General features: G+C 43.6%; 1 protein-coding gene across 1 annotated transcript in view; it reads right to left on the reverse strand.

The window, feature by feature from the left end:
- Nucleotides 1-246: 246 nt before the first annotated feature.
- The window catches only part of LDB2 (LIM domain binding 2), a 228,323-nt gene continuing 204,373 nt past the window's right edge, over nt 247-24,196 (reverse strand). Inside the window, exons 6-8 of the mRNA XM_074319775.1 lie at nt 9,596-9,719; nt 7,212-7,363; nt 247-1,594 (exon numbers count right to left, since the gene is read on the reverse strand). Coding sequence (XP_074175876.1) covers nt 1,364-1,594; nt 7,212-7,363; nt 9,596-9,719 — 507 coding nt within the window. The 3' untranslated portion in view covers nt 247-1,363. The remainder of the gene's footprint in view (nt 1,595-7,211; nt 7,364-9,595; nt 9,720-24,196) is intronic.

Genomic DNA, 24,196 nt, shown 5'->3' on the forward strand with positions numbered 1-24,196 from the left:
GTACAGGCCAGACCCTGCTTACTCGTTGTATCCTCGGCCAGCACTGTGCCCCACGCAGAGAAAGCACTCCTGTGTCTGCCCAAGAAAATTGTAGTGAGCGGATAAAGAAACCTTACTTCATAAAAGATGGCACAGGTTGTACAATTCCACTCCATTTGGAGTCTGGGCGATAAATCCAAGTTTAATACTTTGCTTAATTGTGGGCAGATTTCGCTGCCGATGCTCACAAACAGCCAGACTCACTGCTTTGGTCGTTAACACAGTTTATTATTGGCACACTTATCAGTAAAGCATACATAAAATACAGCTGTTTTATAACACACGGAGCCACTGTGTCTTTACATGTGTAGAGGAACATATTAATATGCAAATGGAAAAATTAGTTCTCTTATAAAGTTTCACATAAATACACTGGTATTGCCCCCAAAGAAAAATCCCCATAAAAGAACCAGATGAGGGCTTTACAAAATATCATACAAGAAATATACGATGAAAAGAAACAACAGTCAACTCAGATACAATAAAAAACACAAAGAGTTTCAGATTTATTAAACTGCCCACAAAAATAATGGATTACATGGCTTGAAAATATTTGGATCAACAGCAATTTTATAAATGCATAAATCCTCAAGGGGCCAAGCGCATTTCTTTACACAAAAATCTGCCTCGGCGTCTTTGATAACAAAAAGACATTTCTTGTTTCAGCACTCAGGCTCAATTGAACCAACTGGGGCTGGAGAACCAATTGACATTAGCTCGCCCATAAATTACCTTGCTGGTCCCTCTTAGCTGTTACCCAACGAAAGAAGAAGTGAAGGAAACAAAAAAGAGGTACATTTAAATTACTTTCCAAAAGCTGATTTTTTTTCTTTTCTTTTTTTACTGAAACAAGAAACTCTCAGATGCAAGTTGAAAAGCAGAAAATATTTTACAATATTAAAAAGTCATCTGTAGTTAGGTTCGGCATATAATGAGATCCTGAGCACTGAGGGCTTATGGACAATATGGCCTTCATTTGATGCAGGGAAAGGAAATGAACAAACCTGTGGTTAACACCATGCCAGGAGAAGCGCGAGCGTTCACTCTTGTTTTAATTACGATCAGTGCCAGTATGTGTGTTACCTGCGAAGGCCTCCCGGGAAGGGTCATGGGAATTTATTTAGAATGATCCTCTCAATTAGAAAAAAAATAAAATAAAATGAAACAAAGCAAAACAAAGAAACTCAGATCACTGTGGTTTAGAAACAGGTATTTGCGTGGGAAAGTACAATGCCTCTTCCTTGCTCTCCTGTAAGTAAGGATCTGAAAGAGGGAGTGTGTAACCCACGGGCCTCTGGACAGTGAATTGTGGCACCCATCAATCTTACTGGGAAGCCTGGGGCGGGGGGTTTTCTGATTTGGCCTCTTGGGTGGCGGGAGGTTTACTGTTCCACGGGCTGCTGTTCCCCAGGGCGGGTGAATTGTTGAAGTCTTCCTCGTCGTCCATGCCGTTGGCCGCATCATATTGCGTGTTTTCTAATCTAGTGATTAGTCTTTCGTCCTCGTCCCCAAACTCACCTCCCATCAGAGTTGGCTCTCCTACCACCATCACATCCTGTGAACAGCAGCTGACATTATTACAGGGAAACCTTGGGAGAGAGAAGCTCAGCTTAAAACACTAGTGGGAGGAGCTGGGGGATCTAGGACAGACACGCTCGTGTACTGTACACCGGGGTCAAGTCTCAATGTTGGGGGGCCGAGATGCATATTTGATTTCTACAGGAAATAAACATCGCCTCCTGATGTGTAACAACCACGCGAGTTTATGTCCTTAGTGCGCAGCCTGACACCGGAGAACGAGCAATGCTAGCAATCTGCAGAAATAAAAAAATGGATTTTTCAAAATTAAAAAAATCCACGCTTTTAACTTGCCGACATTGGGGACTTTTGAGAGGGCTGTGGAACCTTCTGCTGGGTGCTTTTCAATACCTCCGAAAATCTGCTACTTTTAGTTAAGGCCTCTGAATGGCTTTGGAAACTAGCAGCAAACATGGGTAAGATGCAATTCTGCAGTATTCACACAACCCGTTCCAAGTGGCATTTTCTCTGTCCCAAGGATGCTGTACATTTTAATTGAAGACAGAATCTCTCTTTTCTCTACTGAGCCAGGCCCTTTTATGCAGCCAATATCCTTGACATTCTGCTACTTAATTATGGTAATTAATTTAGGTAAAGTTTTCGATAAAAACAATGTTCACACTGATTTGACAATTTGCATAGCTAATTAAGTCATTAGCAAAAACCTGCTGATTGCCAACAAGCCCTGAATTTACCATCTGTTATTTCATGGTGCTTGTCACCTAGCCCCACACAGGCAACCCAGCCACCAATCTGGGCAGCAAAGAGAACCAGTCTGTCCAGCTGGTGCCATAAAAGGAAGATGAAGAGCGCTAATTATAATTACACTGATGAAGCTGGTAGTCATCAGAAATGGAAGCGTGCAAGAAGAATCCATCTAATCACTCCTTTAAGTACAAGTTGTCCTTCCACGCAGACAAGGAAGCCACCTACTGTAGCTGGAGCGTTGTGGGGGCCACTGCTGGAGCGACACGGGGATGGGGGAGAAGGGCGTATACACAGGCCACAGCTCCAGCCTCTTTGTTCAAAGGGGAGTCAATGGGGTTGGTAGGTGAGCTGGGCACGGGACAGGGACAGGACACCTGTCAGCTGGATACTGCTGGGCAGGCTCTGAGTAAGAGTCTACTTAAAATTGCAGTGACTCTGCAGGAAAGTGCCCAACTGGTCTCAGCCTCCGTGAGGCCAGGAGAAGCAGGACCGGGCCAGACGCTTTGGGAGATGTAAGGGTGCGTTCCCTGATATGGGGGCTAATTCGATGAAACACTTTGACAACTGGTCAAAAATGCACTTCACTGGAGCAAGGGGAAGCTTTCCTGGGGCAGGCAGCAGAGTACTGGCTATGGTCAGGAGAAGGTCCAGTGGACGCTGTAGGGCCCTTTGAGAATTTTGAAGGTGCCAATTGAACAAATCCCTTAATTACCAGCTGGTTTATTTGGGTATGGAAAACCTTGTTTGACTGATGCCTCTAGAATTATGGGGAGATAATCAATAGATTTCCAAACTGTGTTTTCTGGCTAACCACTCTTGGGATTTAATAAAAGTGATTTTAAAGAGCAATGTCCCAGATGAAGTAAATACCTAAAATATGAACTGGGGACACTCAGCAATGTAGGTACAGGCAGGATACTCAGCTGTGTGTTTCCAAGAATGTGTTTATTATGCAACGAAGAGCCAGACATAACACTGACATATAAAGGAGACTCATGAGGACTCGTGAGGTGAGATGCAAAAGACACAGGCTGTGACTGGCAAGAAGGCCAACAGGATTTTTGATGGAAAGTGTCCTCCACAGAGATGCGAACATTATTGGTTAGCCAGGACAGCTGCCACCTGACTCCTGGGGGTGTTCAGGATAAAAAAGTGTCACTTAGTTACAGGCAATTAGGAGGCTGTGCTTGTGATCAGGACCAAAGGTCGGTGGAAAGAATAGGGGGAGATTAAGCAGAGGATGACATGAGGGTTAATCCGATTTCACGACTTGTGTGCAGCACACTTTGAAGGGCTTGGAAAACTCATGCGCAAGATGTCACCGAGCAGAAGGATGTTAGAGCCACCCACGTGGGTGTGCATTAGTATTGTGAGTCTAAGGTCACCCAGAGAGGTTGACAGAGCGTGAGGAGGCAAGCATAATTTGGAAAAAGAGGAGAAAAATAAGAAGCCAACTAAGCGTGATATTAGAAAAAAGTTCCCAACACTTCCAGATGCCTTCATTGTATCAGAAAATAACAGTCATTCAAGAAAAGTGCTATGAAAACAGTGATTTGAATCACATCAAATGGGGCTGATATAAACTTGGAATATGTGTGGTGGATCTTTGTTCTAGAAGCAGCTGGAAAAGATGCCCAGGCATAGATAGTTTTAAGCATCCTAAATTTCAAAGAGATGACACATTTGCCTTACTTATTATAAAAAATATCCTTAGCCAGACATGTAATCATGTGTGTACGTGTGTGTGTGGGAGTAATTAATAGATGGCAAGCTATAAGAGAGAGGTGTGCTAAGGACTTCATCTGCACATAAATACTTAAGGCCACTTATACTATTATTCACAGGTCTCACCCTGGTTCTTCCAAACCTCTGGCCTAGGATAGTGGAGCCCTGCTCAGGCAGTGAGATGGGTTATCCTCACACAAAGTGAATGGAGACAACGCACATTCTGGGCTGCCTCTAACTAGAGGGTGTTGGTGTCATTTCCCCCACCCCCCACATCTTTATAAACCCCACCCCCCGACATTCAAAGTGGTAGCGAGAGTGCATTTCCTTCCCATCTCTGCTATCTGTGTGTCCCACAGGAGGCGATACTGGTCCATCTCAGAGTAACCCATATGCCCTCGGCTCCCCACGAGGCAGACCTCTGCTCCTCACTGGAGGCCTTCAGGTGCCACCAGCTCTGCCCATGTCACCTCTGCTCACTAATCAATCCCCCGTGCAAGGACCACCAACCTCTGAGGAGGACTGGAAGTGACTCCTTTCAGGGCCCCTCAATGCTTCTCCTTAAATTGGCCAGAAGGGGTCACTGCTGTTGAATGACACAGGTCTCCATCCCTCCCAGGGTTGAGGCTGCAGTGCGGGATGGCTCCTAGCCCCTGCTCATGGAGTGAGAAGCAGAATCCAAGAATTAAACCCTAGTCCTCGCCAGACACACCCACTGCTGCCACGGCAGCCACGCGTACCACAGCTGTGGTCATGGTGGCACGCCAAACCTGTTCAACATGCCATTGGATGAGGCAGCCATGCCTGCAGATCGCATTTCTATTTAAACAGTCAAATCGTGCTGGTAATTCAGGAAACAGGGTTAAAAGATGTGGTCACTACAAGCTGACGCTTATCATTTAACGTCCGCTCAACTGGAGTACACACAGAAGTTGGCACGTTCTTCTATCCTGGTTGTCTTCCCTGCCTCTCTGGACCCTCTGTAAGTTTCACTTAATTAAAACATGTTTAATTGCATGGTGTGGGGACAGTGCTGAAATTCTACTCTCACTTTCAAGTGGTGCCTTGTTCTCACAAAGTCCAAAGGGTCTCAACTCATTAAAGAACCTCTCGACACAGGAATCTTCCACTAAGATTCCGTTGTTGGGCTGGAGGACAGGAGCATAATGGAGGAGAACGAACTATGTGCTCTTTAAAATAAAACTGAAATGACTGACTAAGCCACATATGCCAAATACACGACATGTATGATGCTATTCTACACCTGTGGCAGGCATCACTAATGGATGGCCTACCAAACCCAGTCTAGGTTTCAGAATAACTTCTCAACTCTGTACCCTGAGCTGACACCAGGAGACTGAGCTGCCAGGAGAGAGGAAATCTCTTTGCTGTCCCTCAATTATATATTGAGCTTTTAACAGGCCTGGGTCTTCTTTTTTTTTTTTTTTAAATCTTGGTATCACCCAACCTGGTATAGTGTGGGGCACATAGTAGGCGCTCAGAAAACGTTTGTTGAACTGATCTGAATTATTGCAGCCACTGTGTCTTTGAACAGAATTCTCTGGAATGCACTTTCCTCATTTGTTAGAGGGGACTAACAAATGTTAGTTGCTGAAACTCCAGGATTAGATGAATAAATGGGCTACTTGTGTGCACTTTGGGGGTTGATTTATTTATACCAGGCCATTTTCTCTATGCATTTTCCAATTTAACTAGGAGTGGGCAAAATTTATTGGTACCTTAATAAAAATGTTCTGTTTTTCTCCTTTGATATATATATTTTTCCTGACTCTTTAGGGGTGATAGCCCAGTTCAAAAACCAGAGGTGACTCTGGCATTACTTAAGGACTATAATTCCTAGTGGTCTTAAAATAAAATAGTACCTCGCCCCCAGGCTGGCCACTCTCTCCATGACTCTTTCTAAGGGATGAAAACCTCACCCTCGGTTCTATGGAGGACAGGAGAATCCCAGTGGCTGAGGTAATTCTCAGGTACTGATGGGGTTGGTTTTAGCCAAAGAAAACTGACCAATGGAAAGTGAGTAAGAATGGGTGGGGGACAAATTTGAAAGACACATTTAGAAGAGAAGAATCCCCATGAAAGAAAGGCCCACTCTCACATGGAGAGAGCTGGAGCAGAATCAGAACACGAAGAGTGAGGGCAACAGACCAAGAGGAAAAAAAAGGGAGAAAGAGGAAAAAGATGAACTTATATTGATTGTGGGAAGTAACAGGAAATAGGGCACATTTCCGAAGACATGGTATCTGGAGGATATCCATGAAGCACCATGAAAGTGTCAGGATTGAAACAGTCAAATGCCTGCTGAAGGGTGATGTGACAAAGGCAGCAGAGAAGGACAACCCACACGTAATTGTGGGGAGGGGGGCGAGAACAAACAACAATGCTTAAAGGAACATGAAAATTTAAAAGCGATAAATGGTCTAAATTAGGCAGAAGAGACAGACTGGGGAAGAAATAATAGGGATGAGGAAAGTTCCTGCACACTTCACACTATTTGGGGACACCCCTCAGCTGTCAGCTTTGCAAATCCCCTACCAAGTGGCCCCATTTCCTTTGTCAAGACTCAGAAATGAAAGAAAGGGGTCCAGAGGTCAAGAAAGTAGAGACCAAACCAGAGGCTGACCCCCCCTCAAGCTAATGAAAAGGGTAAAGTGAAACCCACTAAGCTGCACTTTTAATGGCTGCGAGTTAATCACCAGAGTCTTGAAATAAGAGGGGTGCCCATGTCGGGACGGCCCAGTCAGATAACAATGAGGAGCCTCAGTGCCAGGAGCTAGTTTCCAGTGCAGCACGGGGTCCCCGGTGATGGTGCCGGGAGCCCCTTACATGCCACCAGGCACACTGCTAAGTGATATTTTAATTAAACCCTAAGTGACATATCTCCTGTCTGTGACTCTGACAGCTTTTTAATTCAGGTCCCATTGCAGCACAGACTCTTAATATTCCTTTCTAATTCCCAGTTGGCAGGAGAAGGTTTCCATGGCAGTTCCTCCCTCCCATCCCAACCCTGGTCCCTGCCTTACCCTCCGCCATCCCACCCCACCCAGAATGTATTTGCAGCTACAAGAGACTTTAACATGGGCCCCTGGAATTGGCAGACGGGCAAAGGCAGGATTTCCTAAAAGGAAAGTGAGACTTACAGGTACCTGACTGGACAGACTCAGGTTTGCGGCCGGTGTTTTCTTCTTGCTGCCAGTACTGTTTGCATTGGTCCCAGCACTGCTGTTGGAAGTGCTGCTGGTGGAGTTTTTCCTTTTTCTCCGTTTAGTTGTCGGTTGCCTTGTGGGTTCTGCTGCAATATTGAAAATGGAAGGAGATCAGTTATAGGGCAACCTTCAGATACCGTCCCTCTGATGAAGCTGTTTTCGTACATGAAAAACAGGAGACTCTACATTTTTCCTTTTTTTGGCTTTGCAAAAAATGAAGAGAGAAAGTCGTTGGCTTCTATTTGGCACAAAATGTGTGCAAATCTTTTCTTTTGTGTCTAGGTAAAATGATATGTATTTAATTGTTCTTTTTAATTTCATATATAGTAAGTTGGAAATGGCAGGTAAGAGCATCTTTTATCTTAACCCTATTCTAGATGCAACTGTGATGGAGAGAAGGTAAGCCAGGACCATACTGGAATGAAGTGAGAGGGTCTTGTAGCATTTTCTTTAAATATGTCTGCTGCTTCTGAGGGAAAATGTGGGGGTGGGGTGGGGTGGGGGTATCTCCTTTAAGGCTCATTTCAAAGAGCACTTATTCCACCAAGGTATCCCTGACTTTTGATGGAAAAGAGGAGGATTATGTTCCCATTTCATATCATTTATTTTTCTTTCATAAATATTTTGTCTAGTATGTTCAAAGATTTTCATCAAAGGGCCCAACATCTCTATCATAGAGAATTATGGGTGCTTATTCTGAAAGTTGTAGAAACAAGGGAATAGAATTGTTTCAGCTCATGAGGTTCAAGAAGAGCGGAGAACCACATTCTAAAGTCAAGACAAGAGCCAGGTTTCCCTTGACAAACACTTCTTCCTTCGACCTCCAGAACTGAAATCTGATACTTTTTTTGATAGCTGTATTTTCTTCATGAAATGTGGGGGAAACGTATTTAAATTAAATGCTCTGGATTACTTCCATTGATAGTAGGTAGCTATGGTAATAGAGTCATGAATTTTGGAGATATAAAAACCTATTGTGACACAGGCCCCCTTCACTGATTAGTTATGAGACTGACTTTGGCAAACTTAAATGTCGGGCCCCATTGTATACAATGGGAATAACAATAAATGCCTCATAAAGTTATTGTGAGGATTCAATCAGAGAATGGAAGTTCTGTGAGGGCTGCAACTGTGCCTTTCATTCAGTGTTGTACCCTCAGTGGGTAGAGCAGTGCCTGGCACCTAGTAGGGGCTCAATAAATAACTGTTGAATGAATGACTGAATTAATGAATAATATATGAATTATAGATGCATATGTTGGAAAGTCTGGGTGCTCAAAGCATTAAGTGAGTGGAATATATTTTTTCCATAAAGTCTTACTGCTATTGAAAGAGAAAATGAGGCCAACTTAAGCCTCATTTAAGCACATGCAATATATTTGAAAAATAATGTTCTAAACGTCTAAAATTACCCTAAGATGGGGACACAACTATTCTACGTCAAATCATGCTCATTTTCGCAGGTTTCTAAATATGTATTTTGTGACATCTGTTATATACATTTTATGTAAAACCTTTGGCTGATTTCCAGCAAAAGGTGACCATTATATTTTGTGATTCAGAAAGCTATGTGCCTCGTGTTAATAATTACTCTTTATAAAAATATTTTTTTAGCGAATGGATACAGTTTGCTTTTATGATCAATGAGGCTCTACACATGCCTGGGAGTAAAAATGTATCAGATAGAAAGACAATTAATGATGGCTAAAGCAGTAATTTCAGAACCCCAGCAGGAGACTACAGTGTCTACACTGCATTCTGGGGAAGTAAGGGGCTGGGACCTACTATACTTTCTCTTCATGATCAGAGGATCCTTTGATGTTATATATCTTAAAAAACAGAAAAAAAAAATTTCCTTCTTTCCTTCCTTCCTTCTCTTCTCCCTCACTCCCTCCCTCTTTTTCCCCATCCTTTTCATAATTTCATTCATTTCATAAAAAAGGAAACAAACAAAATAACAGGAAGCCATGAGAAGACAACAGTCTTGTCTAGTGGAACAACCACTGAACTGAGATAGGAAACCTTGGTTCTGATTGCAGCTTTGCCAATGATCTTCTTAGTAACATAAATCAATCAATTTACGTCTGTGCATTGCAGGTTGTAATCTGGCAAGTGAGGAGACTGTAGTCAGTGACTCCTAAGCATGTCTGCCCTTTCCAAGTTCAGCGCCTCTAAGCCCAAAATCCTGGTCAGAGTATGCCTAATAAACAACTTTCTCTGACAAAGTTAAGATCACTTTCTTCCTTTTCACATCACCTCATCCCCAGAAGAAGCCTCAGAAAATGCATTTAGAGCAAGAGTGAAGAACAAGGTCGTACCTGGCGGCGCCACCATCCGCTGCCACTTCTGAAACAAGCAGGTCTTCAGGCAGTCTCGTGGACTGAGGTTGTAAGTTTTATGTCTCGACATCAGTTCCTGCATTGGCTCCAGTATTACACACAACTGCAGAGTTCAAAGACACGGCTGTTTCACTACTTGATAGTATTATTTGCAATAAATAATGTTAACAGCTGAAATCAATTAGCAAGCTTCAGGGTACTTTCCTTTTTACCCCTGGTTTTCATTTTCTCTATACAAGTTTGGAGGAAAATAAAAATTACCAGCATTTGATAAGGCCTACTTAACTTACTCTCATTTATAATATCATATTATATGATTTACACACACGTGTGCACACGTACACACACACACACACACTGTACAATGGCTGGGTGGATACATGTAGCTCTATTCTGAAATCAAACGATTCTCTCTGGTTAAAGAACAAAGCTCTCTGACATGTGGCACAGCACGCTCTGATGTCTATTCTGGTTTCTGCTGTTGTTCCAGTTTGTGCCACCACACGTTGTGAGTTATAATGCTATTTATGTAGACTACAGGGCAGTGAAAGGCATTGTTCACATTTGGGAGAGCAAAGTGGCAACTGCAGGTACTTTTTGATCCTACTTCTTACAAAGGCCCATGATGAACACTTTTATTTTTATCCGTGTGCTCATTTGTATTTTACACACGATGATAACGTCAATAACATATGCCGACCTCCATTCAGTGTGTGAGCTTTTTCTGTGATTCTGCACATGGCCACCTTCTTCCTTCCTTTGGTTAGATTTTTCAGCTTTACTTTGGTTCAAGACATCTGATGACAAAGATTAATGAATGCAACAAGAAGGTAAATTCATTTAGGATTGTCTTGGACTTTTCGGAATTCCTTTTCAGTTGGAATCTTATCAGAATACTGCTGCATGAAGAATATCTAAGGGGACAAAGACCACAGCTTGGAATGAGGCATCCATCTCTGCTGTAATTACACTGATATAAATATTGGCAATGCACCTTCTCACGTGGAAAAACATCATTTTATTATAAAAGGCAGATGTGCAATCTTCACCTTCATCGGCCCATGTCTACCCTGTTCACTTTTTTTCCATTCTTCACCTTGAGTATTTCCCTCGAGATCACATGCTTTTTGTCCACTGGGTCCTCTCTACCTGAGATTCTTCCCTCCCCCCTTTCTGGCTAAGACCCACTTATCCTTGAAGACAAAGTTATTTCTTCTGTTACGTCTACCTCCCTGGGCTGTGCACCTCTCCCGTGCAGGATGAGTTACGTTCCTCTCTACAGTTCTCCCACAGCACCCAGCCCTTTTCTACTCTATGAACTTACTCATCCATGCTTTGTAACCATCTGCTTCCAAATCTGTCTTTTCCACTTGACCTTGAACTCTGTGAATGCTGAGAATGTGTCTTTTATCTCTGTGTTCCTAGGCTTGGCTCAAATGAATGGATACATTTAAGGAGTGATGCTTAGAAAGACTGGAGGATCTTTCTATGCCAATGTTCCTCAAATTATTCTCTAAGAAACACTTCCATCAGAACCAAATGAACTGGTTATTAAAAGCACAGACTTCCAGGTTCTGCCCTTTCTGTTTCACTGGGTCTGGAGGTGGGGCCCTGACTCCCATTTTGAAAAAACATACTCCTAGCTAATTCTGATAAATACTAATCAAGTTTGAGGTCCACTGTCCTACAGAGGCTGGGCTTTAGGGTAGATAAATATAAACAGCAAGACATGTACAAATCCCATGTTTTTCACCTTCTTATTCCGCTCCCGCCCATGCCTTTCTTGCCTCTCAAGTCTACCTTCGGTAATCAAGATTACATTGACACAGAAAAATCCCTCAGTTCCTTTTACCTACCAATGATCTAAACTTTGCTCAAAACCCACAACCCCATTTAAGGGCCAGCTGCAATCTTCTTCCATTTGCAGATTCTCTGGAAGAAGAGAGAAAGATTTTCAAGACTGAACAACACAAGTACAACTGGAGCTAAACAGACAAAGCCACCCTACAACCCTGGTGAATGAGGCTGTGAAGTCCTGAGCTCTGGGTTAGTTAGGATGTACCTTCAATCTTGCCTATCTTGCCGCTCACCTTGGACTCCTTTTTGAAATCTAAATTGTTAGTAAGGGAGAAACTGTGAGAGAAAGTGGATTACCGTGTGATTAACGCCACACTCCAACACTGTGAAAACTCTGTGAGTGTATTCCTCTGGAAGAACCCCTTGCTGGAAATCCAAGTGTGCACAAGCTACACACAAGCACCAGTCTTCCTTGGTCACTGATGCTCACCAGACCAAACAGTGGAGGACTCCACAATCATCTCTACAGATGGAGCTTAGAATGGATTATCCATCAAAGAAGAACCACTGCTAGATTCAGACAGGGTCGGACAACATTTGCATCTATGATTAAGCTAGGACAGTAAGACACACATTCAGAGGAATTCTAAGGTCTGCGAAAACATATTTTTTTTTTTTATTAAACAAAAGTTAAAAAGGTTTTCAAACCATTTACTTTTGGTCTATTTCCCATTTTTGAAATATGAGCTCACAACGGATGTAAAATGCATGGGTGGAATGGGACAAGCATGGACTCAGAAGCCAGGGGATCCACATGTGGATTTTGACTGTGTCATTCGGTATGTGTCTCTGGGTAAGCCTCTTAATAATGTTGGGTCTCAGTTTCACCGGTAAAACAATGCCCGTTTTGTATACTGCTGTGAGAATTTGAGATATTATGTCCAACACAGGAGTTCAACAAACAGTAGAAGTTATGCTTATACATTAGCAAGCACAGCGCTGGTTGCCAAACAAACCACCTTTCTATTATTTTCAATCAAAGGCATTTATTGAGCTCCCTCATAAGTGTCAATGCACTCTGCTCAGGTGCTGGGGGCATAATGGTGACACTGACACAATCTATGCCCTCAAAGAATGTTCAGCCCCTTACAAATGATGTAAGCATATGAAGAAAACTACCCTGTGTTTTATACTTCAGCATCTCAGGAAATCACACGTTTCTGAAGCAAATATTTACTCTCATTATGTAACAAGTTAGATGGTAAAGATGACCCCTTTGGACCTAGAAAGGGCTATGAGTACGGAACCTGCTAGGAAATGGGAGAGTTGCATTTATTGTGAGAACCCAGGAGCTCATTATCTTTCTTTCCCCCAGTACCTTCCTTTGTGGGTTTTTTTTTCAGATGCTAATCCTCAGGATTTATCCTTTCCCCTTTAATGTAAAAATATCTTCCCATCTCTATAACCCAGCCCAAAGGAATTTATGTCTCTGAATACTAATCAGGAATCCCCAAAGGCATTTTTCTTCCAGTGGAGGCTTCCAGGCTGGAGGCAGTCTTTCCCTTACTCACGTAAGCGAAGGAGCCTTCCGCTTTCTGCTGTGGAGCTGCAGTGGTTTTGCTGGGCTGCGTGCTGTAGGTGGCAGAACTCGCTCAGACAAGAGCCTGCCTTCTCCAGCAGCAAGCCAGGGCATGGGCAATAAATAGCCGAGGCCTGGGGCGTTATGAAATGAGTTGAGGAAGACTGTGGGGGAGTGGATTCCCACAGTCACCGCCAAGTCCTTCTGGAGCCAGGATTCCTGCTCTCCCTGAGGTCTCAGAACCAAATGAACTGGTTATTAAAAGCACAGACTTCCAGGTTCTGCCCTTTCTGTTTCACTGGGTCTGGAGGTGGGGCCCTGACTCCCATTTTGAAAAAACATACTCCTAGCTAATTCTGATAAATACTAATCAAGTTTGAGGTCCACTGTCCTACAGAGGCTGGGCTTTAGGGTAGATAAATATAAACAGCAAGACATGTACAAATCCCATGTTTTTCACCTTCTTATTCCGCTCCCGCCCATGCCTTTCTTGCCTCTCAAGTCTACCTTCGGTAATCAAGATTACATTGACACAGAAAAATCCCTCAGTTCCTTTTACCTACCAATGATCTAAACTTTGCTCAAAACCCACAACCCCATTTAAGGGCCAGCTGCAATCTTCTTCCATTTGCAGATTCTCTGGAAGAAGAGAGAAAGATTTTCAAGACTGAACAACACAAGTACAACTGGAGCTAAACAGACAAAGCCACCCTACAACCCTGGTGAATGAGGCTGTGAAGTCCTGAGCTCTGGGTTAGTTAGGATGTACCTTCAATCTTGCCTATCTTGCCGCTCACCTTGGACTCCTTTTTGAAATCTAAATTGTTAGTAAGGGAGAAACTGTGAGAGAAAGTGGATTACCGTGTGATTAACGCCACACTCCAACACTGTGAAAACTCTGTGAGTGTATTCCTCTGGAAGAACCCCTTGCTGGAAATCCAAGTGTGCACAAGCTACACACAAGCACCAGTCTTCCTTGGTCACTGATGCTCACCAGACCAAACAGTGGAGGACTCCACAATCATCTCTACAGATGGAGCTTAGAATGGATTATCCATCAAAGAAGAACCACTGCTAGATTCAGACAGGGTCGGACAACATTTGCATCTATGATTAAGCTAGGACAGTAAGACACACATTCAGAGGAATTCTAAGGTCTGCGAAAACATATTTTTTTTTTTATTAAACAAAAGTTAAAAAGGTTTTCAAACCATTTACTTTTGGTCTATTTCCCATTTTTGAGATATGAGCTCACAACGGATGTAAAATGCATGGGTGGAATGGGACAAGCATGGACTCAGAAGCCAGGGGATCCACATGTGGATTTTGACTGTGTCATTCGGTATGTGTCGCTGGGTAAGCCTCTTAATAATGTTGGGTCTCAGTTTCACCGGTAAAACAATGCCCGTTTTGTATACTGCTGTGAGAATTTGAGATATTATGTCCAACACAGGAGTTCAACAAACAGTAGAAGTTATGCTTATACATTAGCAAGCACAGCGCTGGTTGCCAAACAAACCACCTTTCTATTATTTTCAATCAAAGGCATTTATTGAGCTCCCTCATAAGTGTCAATGCACTCTGCTCAGGTGCTGGGGACATAATGGTGACACTGACACAATCTATGCCCTCAAAGAATGTTCAGCCCCCTTACAAATGACGTAAGCATATGAAGAAAACTACTCTGTGTTTTATACTTCAGCGTCTCAGGAAATCACACCTTTCTGAAGCAAATATTTACTCTCATTATGTAACAAGTTAGATGGTAAAGATGACCCCTTTGGACCTAGAAAGGGCTATGAGTACTGAACCTGCTAGGAAATGGGAGAGTTGCATTTATTGTGAGAACCCAGGAGCTCATTATCTTTCTTTTCCCCAGTACCTTCCTTTGTGGGTTTTTTTTTCAGATGCTAATCCTCAGGATTTATCCTTTCCCCTTTAATGTAAAAATATCTTCCCATCTCTATAACCCAGCCCAAAGGAATTTATGTCTCTGAATACTAATCAGGAATCCCCAAAGGCATTTTTCTTCCAGTGGAGGCTTCCAGGCTGGAGGCAGTCTTTCCCTTACTCACGTAAGCGAAGGAGCCTTCCGCTTTCTGCTGTGGAGCTGCAGTGGTTTTGCTGGGCTGCGTGCTGTAGGTGGCAGAACTCGCTCAGACAAGAGCCTGCCTTCTCCAGCAGCAAGCCAGGGCATGGGCAATAAATAGCCGAGGCCTGGGGCGTTATGAAATGAGTTGAGGAAGACTGTGGGGGAGTGGATTCCCACAGTCACCGCCAAGTCCTTCTGGAGCCAGGATTCCTGCTCTCCCTGAGGTCTCAGACCCCCTTGAGAATCTGAAGAACGCTCTGCAGCCTGTCTTTCCAATTTTGTATAGATTATCTGGAGGTTTATGAACCCTCTATCCCTTCATCCATTGACTCTAGGTAAAGAGTCCTATTTGTAATAAGTAGGAACCAGGCTACAATATGCCTTTTCCCCTAACACACACACACACACACACACACACACACACATACACACACACACCCCACTCAAACACATATTAATAAAACTGAACACAAAACACAGGGTTCTTTGATGTTGAAGAATAATTTTAGCTGCAAAGTTGGGCCTGTTACAAAGTTGCCAGGGGACCAGTCCCTTTACCTGAGAAGGAGGCCACAGATGGCATATCCGCAGTTTCTGCAGCATCTACGGCTGCCTCCACTTAGGGCGGGAGTTTGGTTTGGTTTCCTCCTGTGGTGGACAGATGGAGGATAGAATCCCAGGGCACTGGGACGCAGCAAGGCCTGACAGCTCTCGGAATCTGAAGCCCCCAGATGTGTAGTCCCTGCCAGAACCAGTTAGGATCCCCAAAGACAGACAATGCCCATCGAGCAAAGCCTCAACAGTGCCCTTTGGTAGACTTAGTGAGTTTTTGACTGGGTTTGCTCCCCTCTATGCTTCTGACTTCATTTTCTGGAATTCTGGCCTCAGCATTGACCTTTTGGGTATGGAACCAAAACCCGTATCCATAACAGTGACTTGCTGAGTGGATGGATGGATGGATGGATGAATGGATGGATGGATGGATGGATGGATGGATAACAGATATCTTGGCTAGATTTATAGCAAGGAGTCATTTGCTCATGGCAGACAAATGAGGCATTGTCCTGAGGACTTAGAGGTGATGAATTTGTCCATTTGATAAATAATTGATCGCCTCCTCTGTGCAGAATGCTTTGCACAAAGACACACATATATACCCAATTACTACAAGTCCTGGCTGGGTAGTAAGATTTTAGCTCAGTCCCAGGACTCCTGTCTTTTCATAGTAACAAGAGCCTAACAAATGTAGATGAACAGTTTTGCTTTGTTTTTATCTGACAGTTCTCCTGGAGAAATTTGATTCTCCTTAGCTACACTCGCACAGTCATTCATCTTGCTCATCTCCTCGCCTAAACCCAGGAATAGGTGGTGACTGTCAGAATTGGCTCTGGCTGAAGAAGTGATGCTCTGGGCTTGGCATGTGGCTAATTCTGGTCTAGTCCACCACCAGCCCTTTAATTCAATCTTTTCCAGCTGATGGATGACATTTTCTGAGCTTGAACTACCTACTCTTTGTATAGACCGTGTTTCCCCAAAAATAAGATGTAGCCAGACCATCAGCTCTAATGCATCTTTTGGAGCAAAAATTAACACAAGACTCGATATTATATTATATTATATTATATTATATTATATTATATTATATTATATTATATTATATTATATTATATTATACCTGGTCTTGTATTATAGTAAAATAAGACTGGGTCTTATATTAATTTTTGCTCTAAAAGATGCATTAAAGCTGATTGTCCGGTTAGGTCTTATTTTTGGGGAAACACGGTAGCTGCTTTTATGGTACAGTGCTAGAGTGAAACAGTTGCTCTAGCGGCCATACGGCCTATGAACCCAAGCATATTTACTACCTGGCCATTCACAGAAAGGTTGTTGACCTCTGTTCCAAACCAGTGCTATGCAAAGGAGGTGTTCTGCAAACCCTCTGTTGTTTCCATGGCAGGATAATGAGCTTAAGGCAGAATGTAATTCAGTTCACTGCTTCCTTCATTGAGAAAGGCTTGCATCAAAAAAATGTCAGATGAACTGAACAATATGTTCCACAAAGCAGTTGATTTCCATTCCAGAGCCAGCTCCTTCCTATCTTGTGGATCACTAAGAATCCGCTGTCCGGCATTGGTCTGCAAACCACGTTTCGTTACCACCCAGGTGACCATTAAGGCCCTCGGAGGTCCAGTGCAGAATCTCAGTCTGTCGCTGACCATCCCCGCCCAACAGGTGCTCTTGCTTCTATAACACTTATCACTAATCTACATACGTCCCCATGTTTTTATTTGCATTGGGAATTTACTTTCTTGTGCACTTGTTTCATCTCCTTAGCTATAGCAAGCCATATTTACTTTTCTCTCCCTTTTATTTAACATAGTATTAGGCATACTCAAATATTTGGTGAGTCATAGCTTAATCATCACTTGGAATATCGAAACTATGCCTGTCCCTGGAGTATGTACCTGACATACATCGTATCATTAATCCTCAGCACCTTCTGGCCCACTTTTACAGGTGAGGACACTCAGACTCTAAGCTGATATTAAGTTATCTAGAGCTGATATTAAAGACTCTGATTCATGTCATGTTTCCCGGTTACACAGCCATTTGAAGGACAGAGAAGAGGTTTGCAGTCAAGTTTGCCTGACGCCAACACTGTGCTCTCAAGTCCTAACCACTCTGTTGTCTACCTCTCTGAATATGAGTGGATAATTGCTGCTGAGATGCCAAGTTCAAACGTTCTCACTGGCTTTGTATTGCTCTTTGCACATGGTATTGATCTGTACAGAGAGGTAGGCGATACATGAGGGGTGCAGGTTTAGGAACCAGATTCATCTGGCTTCGAACCCCCAAATCTGCTATTTACTAGCTGTGTGCTCTTGGCCAAGATTTTCAGCCTCTGTGAACCTCAGTTTCCTCACCTGTAAAATGGGGATAATGATACTATCTATGATGGTTTGACACAACATATGTAAATCCTTAATGCAATGCCTGGAACAAAGCCAGTGATCGCAAGATAGAATTTGGTATTATGATAAATAATGGTTACATGAATGGCCAGGCCCCACTGAGCCAGGAGATCAATGTGTGATGTGATTGGTTAGCGACTCTGGGAAGTAAATCACTTGGTCTCCTTGAGATTTCGGGGTCACGAGACATAATGTTCCAAGGGATGATAATCAGGCTAACGGTACAAGGCATTTTCGTATTAGGTTGGTGCAAAAGTACATTGCGGTTTCTGCAATTATTTTTAACCTTTTAAACCGCAATTACTTTTGCACCAACCTAATAGATAATGTCTCCGATAATAATCCATTTTTAGAATTCAATGATAAATATCAGATGTTCAAACCCACAAACCAGAGTACCCTAATCCCCCGACCAGTAATTTACTCCTCTGGCTAAATCTGAATTAGAGAGAAATCAGAAGGTGAGGCGTGATTAAGAAACAAATGCTTATCTAAGGGTGAAGGAATCTCTCCTAATTAGGAAACACATCACCAAAAGGGATCCCATAGTAAAATAACAAAACAACCTAACATATGGAACACAAAAGGAAAAAAACAAAACAAAATAAGCAGATAATCCCACCTAGAAACAGATAACAACGAATGACAGGCACCCACATGAATAAAACCCACTCTGCCTTAGAGGATGAAAAACAAGGGAGAGAGAGGAAATGCTTTTCCACAAAAGGGATGCAATTCCAAAACATCAGATTATGATTTGGGTTTATTTCCTGACAGGCTTAAAGGCAGATTGGTTGTCAAATTCAAAAACATCCTCCTTTTTATATGAAGATCCAACCAGGGAGCCTTTGCCTTTTCTCAGTTGTTTTACAAACTGATTACTCTGGAAAGTGATCACACTCAGCCCAGGGAGAGGAGGGCGCCGCAGCTGCCACTCAGGTGTTGGAGGGAACATCCTCCTAGAGCAAACAGGCCATGCGGGCACATTTCAATATCTATGTCTTGATCTCAATTTTGAGGCTGCCAGGAAGGACGCCTACAAGACCAGTGAGGGACCGGCTGCCTTGCTGACCTACGGAGACCCCATCAGAGAGCCAAGTTCAGGGTTTCTGCTGGAACAGTCATTTCAAGGCCTCTGATGTTCTTTCTCTTTCCTTCTGACCCCACGGACTCATTTCTCTGCCATGTCATTTGGTATGGGCACTCCCTCCACAGTGCTCCAGTTATTTTCCTACTTGCTCTCAGACCCACCCCCTCCTCCCAACTCTGTACTGCAGGAGACAGGCCCCCCCCCCCCCCCCTTACTCCCGCCACCATTTCCCAGCTGCTTTTGCAATTGGCTTTGGGTGAGGTTTGGCCAGTTGGAGGCACCAGGGGAGACTGGAGGGAAGTGGGTTGAGTTAGTTTCCTAGGGCCGCCAAAACAGAATGCCACAAACTGGGTGGCCCCGAAACAACAGAAATGTATTTTCTCTCAGTGCTGGATGCTAGAAGTCTGAGGTGTTGCCTGGGCCATGTTTCCTCTAAGGAAGTGTCCTTCCTTGCCTCTTCCAGCTTCTGGTGGCTCCAACTGTCTCTGGTGTTCCTTGGCTTGTAGCTGCAACACTCCAATTCCTGCCTCCGTCTTCACATGGCCTTTTCCCCTATGTCTGTCTCTCTGTCCTCTCCTGTTCATATGGACATAAGTCATTGAATTTCCAAATAAGGTCACATCCTGAGGTTCTGGGTGAACATGAATTTTTGAGGGACTATTCAACCTATAACATGGGTACAGAAATAAGGAAGGGTATTTCTTGTCCTCTTTGAGGTTCAGATGACCTCTCCAATAGCTGTCACTACAGATGCACATGGTCCCAGATTCTACCAGGTGGCCTGACAGTAGCACCCTTTTCCCCAGGAGTGGCAGTGGCTAATCGTAGGGTAGCCTCATCTCCTACTTGCTTTTCCAGCTCCACTTTTATAAGTAATTTGCCATATTAAATTTCCTTCATTAAATTAGCTAGTGTAGGTTTTGTTTTCCTGGATAGACTCTGATTGACATCCATGATTTGTGAGACATTAGGCAACATCTGAAAAATGAAGGACTTTGCGTGCATAGAGGCATCGTATGCAGTGGTTCAGCATACACATTTGGCTTGGGTTCGAATTTCAACTACTTGATACCTGGGGACCTTGGGCAAGTCACAGTGGTCAGATTTAGTAATCTCCGGGTGTTTCAGTTTCTCCATCAGCAAAGTTGAGGTAACAACAGTACCTAATTAATTGGGTTGTTAGGAGAAACAAGAAAATCCACTTAAAGTAGGTACCTAGGTTTTAACATATGGAAAGTGCTCCCTATGTGTTTATTATGATGGGGGTGTAACCAAGTCTGGGGGAAGGGGCTTCATGAAAGACATTTTGAAACTCATCAGGATATACCTGTTAAAATCTTATGGATGGTCCCTGCCCAACGTGTGTGTGTGTGTGTGTGTGTGTGTGTGTGTGTGTGTGTATCCTAAAAATTAGATTTTGGTGATCCAATGGACATCTAAAATGTTTAATCAATGTGTCTTTCCTACAAATAACTTGTTTTCACCATCTGACCACTGTGACATTGCCTCAAATACCCTAGCCATGTGTTCTACCAGAATTGCTAAGTTCTAGCGTACAGTAGCTGAAATGTTTCCAAAGGAAGGAGAAAACATCTGCCTGGAAATACCCCACAATCATTAATAAACACCTAAGGAGTGCTATCTGTCACCTAGAAGGCTATGAACACATTTTAGGTAAATTTTTAAAATTCTTCTTCGCTGATTGTTGTGCCTTCAGACGAATCAGGTACTAGAAATGAAGGTGAGTGGCTCAAAACCGTTCTAAGCAGCCTCAGGCAAGACCCTGCCTCTTTATTGTCTGTCACTGTGTCTGTCAGTTTCTCGCACATATGAATTTTCAGGAACTGGCTCTGGTGATTGTGGGGGCTAGCAAGTCTGAAGCCCAGAGCTTCCACAGGCTGGAAACTTAGGCAGGAGGCAATGCTCCAGTCTTGAGGCAGAATCTCCTACTCTCCAGAAAACCTCAGTGTTGCTATTAAGGTCTTTGATTGGATGACGCTCACTGGACACTAACCTGTTTTACTTAAAGTCCACTGATTATAGATGATAACCACATCTACAAAATACCTCCATTGCAAAACCTAGGTTAGCATTTGATTAAATAACTGTCACTACAGCTGCTATGAACTGAATTGTGGCCCCCTCAGATTCCTATGTTGAAGCCCTAATGCCCAGTGTGACTGTATTGGAGACAGGGCATTTACTGTGTTTCTCCGAAAATAAGACCTAGCCGGACAATCAGCTCTAATGCGTCTTTTGGAGCAAAAATTAATATAAGACCCGATATTATTATATTATATTATATTATATTATATTATATTATATTATATTATATTATATTATATTATATAAGACCCAGTCTTATAGTAAAATAAGACTGGGTCTTATATTAATTTTTGCTCCAAAAGATGCATTAGAGCTGATTGTCCGGCTAGGTCTTATTTTCAGGGAAACGGGGTAGGAGATAAATACGATTAAATTAGGTCATCAGGGCAGGGTCCTAATCTGAATGATTGGTGGCCTTGTAAGTGGAAGAAGAGCCCTCAGAGCTCTATCTCTCTCTCCCCATGTGATCACACGGAGGAAAGGCCACGTGAGGACATAGCTAGAAGGCAGCCAGCTGCAGGCCAGGAAGAGAGCTCTCCCCAGGAACCCACTCAGCCAGGACCTTAACTCCAGACCTCCCAGCCTTCTATGAGAACTAAACCTCTGTTGTTTAAGCCACCCAGTCTATGCTGTTTTGTTAAGGCAGCCTGAGCTGCCTAAGTCAATAGCCTAGGGAAACTAACATGTAGAACTATCATACTCTCCCCACTAGACTCTAAAGAACTGAAGTTAAGGTGAGTTAAGGTGTGTCCTATTATTTTATTTTATTTTTGATATTACTCAGCACCAAGCGATGGGTCTAATGTTTGGGAATAAATGAATGTGTAAATACATGAATATGGTAGAATGGAAAGAAAACCAAATAGGTGATTAGACATCAGGAAATGGGTCAGCTCTGGCTTCATCCCCTTCGTAATTGTGGTAAGCTGGATACCAGGGATGCAGCGGTGAACACGGAGACACAGCCTCCCTCCCTTGAAGCTGACTGTCTAGATCGGAGACAGGTGATACACAGGCATTCCAGGTGGGCTGTGTATTATAAAGGAGAAGGGCAGGGGGGTCAGGAAAGGTGGCCAGGAGGAATTGATATTGAAGTTGAGACCTCCAAAGATGACTTAGAAGTCAGCCGGGTGAAAGAGAAGCCGTCTGAGACAATGGTTGGAATGCACATCTCGGGCAGAGGGAATACACGTGTGAACGCAAGAGAGAACGTAGCATCGGAAACTTCCACGGAATGGGATCAGAGGGCAAGCTACAGTGGAGAGGCAAGCAGGGCTCAGATTTGTCAAGGCCTCAGTTTCCTCCCCACAGAAGAGCTGAGAGGTGCAACTGATATAGGTGGAGGAGGTCTGCGTGGGATGAGCCCTCTGCAAATGGCACAGGGATAAACAATGATATGGTAAATATCATACTGTTTTTCTTTTGTCCATGTTTCTGGAGCATGAGAAAAGCATCATTGGCATTTTGACATGTTTGGCTAGACAAAAGCACCAAGTTCCCCAAAGGCAAACACTGGCTGCTCAGTCTCCAAGCGATGCAGACTGCCCCCACCCACCCCCAACGAGGGTTGTGTTGCTCACAGCGCTGAATGCGAGCACTCATCCACGCTGATCCGCACCTGAGACAGGTAGCTTTTGTAGTATGTTCGTTATTTTTCCTAGGGAGCTAAGAGACTGTGTACTTGCAATGAGGTAACATTTAAACACCAGCGTTTATAAATGGGCCTTATAATCTTACTACTGCGAGTCAGGGAGTTTGGATATGGTCCTTGGGAGCTGTCAGTGACAGTTTCCAAGGAACATAGCTATCTTGCTCATGCAGTTATAATCCCTCCTGAACATTAACTGTGTGGTTATGCCTGCCTCCTGCCCTGGTGTAAATACCCACAAGACTATTAAAGACAGCTGCGTGTTCTGGGCTTTGGACCAGCATCCCCAAGGCTCCTGTCTGGGAGGGTTTCTAGGCTATGGTCAACCCGGGGATATGGACTTCTCCTGCTTGGCCTTGGGCATCCAGGGCAGGGTTCTGTTTGGAATGCCTGCCTTCCTGCCTTCTGGGGAGCTGCTGCCAGGCAATGGCCCTCCAGCTCCACTGTGACACAAAGAAAGGAGCAATTTCTCAGTAATGGAGCCCTCAGCTGCTCCAGTGCTCCCGGGGGCCTCAGGCATTGTGCGCCTGCGGAGCCCTGTATCAGCAGTCGTTTCCCTTCCCAGGGATGGAAGTGAGATTGGAGAAAAGCAGGATTCATGTTGACAATGGCAACACTTTATGCAAATGGAGTTGGCAGAGATTGGGATCCATTCATTCATTCACTCACTCACCCAACGTATTTACTGAATACATGCTACACGTCCTGTGTTTGTTCTAGGCTCACTGCTCTTATGGAGCTGTATCCTAGTGAAGGAGACAGATAAATTAAATAAGCATAAGACATATGTTAGTCACAAGTACTGAAGACAAAAAAAGAAAGCAGAGGAAGGAGATGTGAAGTGTTGGAGTTGGGAGGGTTAAAAATTCAGATACTTTTGCTAAAGTCACTGTGCTAAGATGACTAATGGCTCTGCAGATGTCCATGTTCCAATCCCTTGATTTTGTGACTACGCCAGGTTACATGGCAAAGGGAGTTAAAGTAGCTAGTGAGCTGACTTGGAGATGGAGAGATTAGTCTGGATTATCCAGGTAGATCCAGTATCATCGAAAGAGTCTTTAAAAGTGGAAAGGGAATCAGAAAGGAGAGTCAGAAAGATGGCAGCATGAGAAGGAATGGCCTGACATTGCTGGTTTGGAAGATGGAAGGGGGCCATGAGCCAAGGAATGTGGGCGGCCTCTGGAGGATGGAAAAGGCCAGGAACACTCTCTGCACTATAGCCTCCAGAAAGGAACACAGCCCTGCTGACAACCTTGATTTTAACATAGGGAGATTTACGTTAGACTTTTGATCGAC

This window comes from Rhinolophus sinicus, linkage group LG02 (genome assembly GCF_036562045.2).
Source record: "Rhinolophus sinicus isolate RSC01 linkage group LG02, ASM3656204v1, whole genome shotgun sequence".
Lineage (NCBI taxonomy): Eukaryota > Metazoa > Chordata > Mammalia > Chiroptera > Rhinolophidae > Rhinolophus > Rhinolophus sinicus.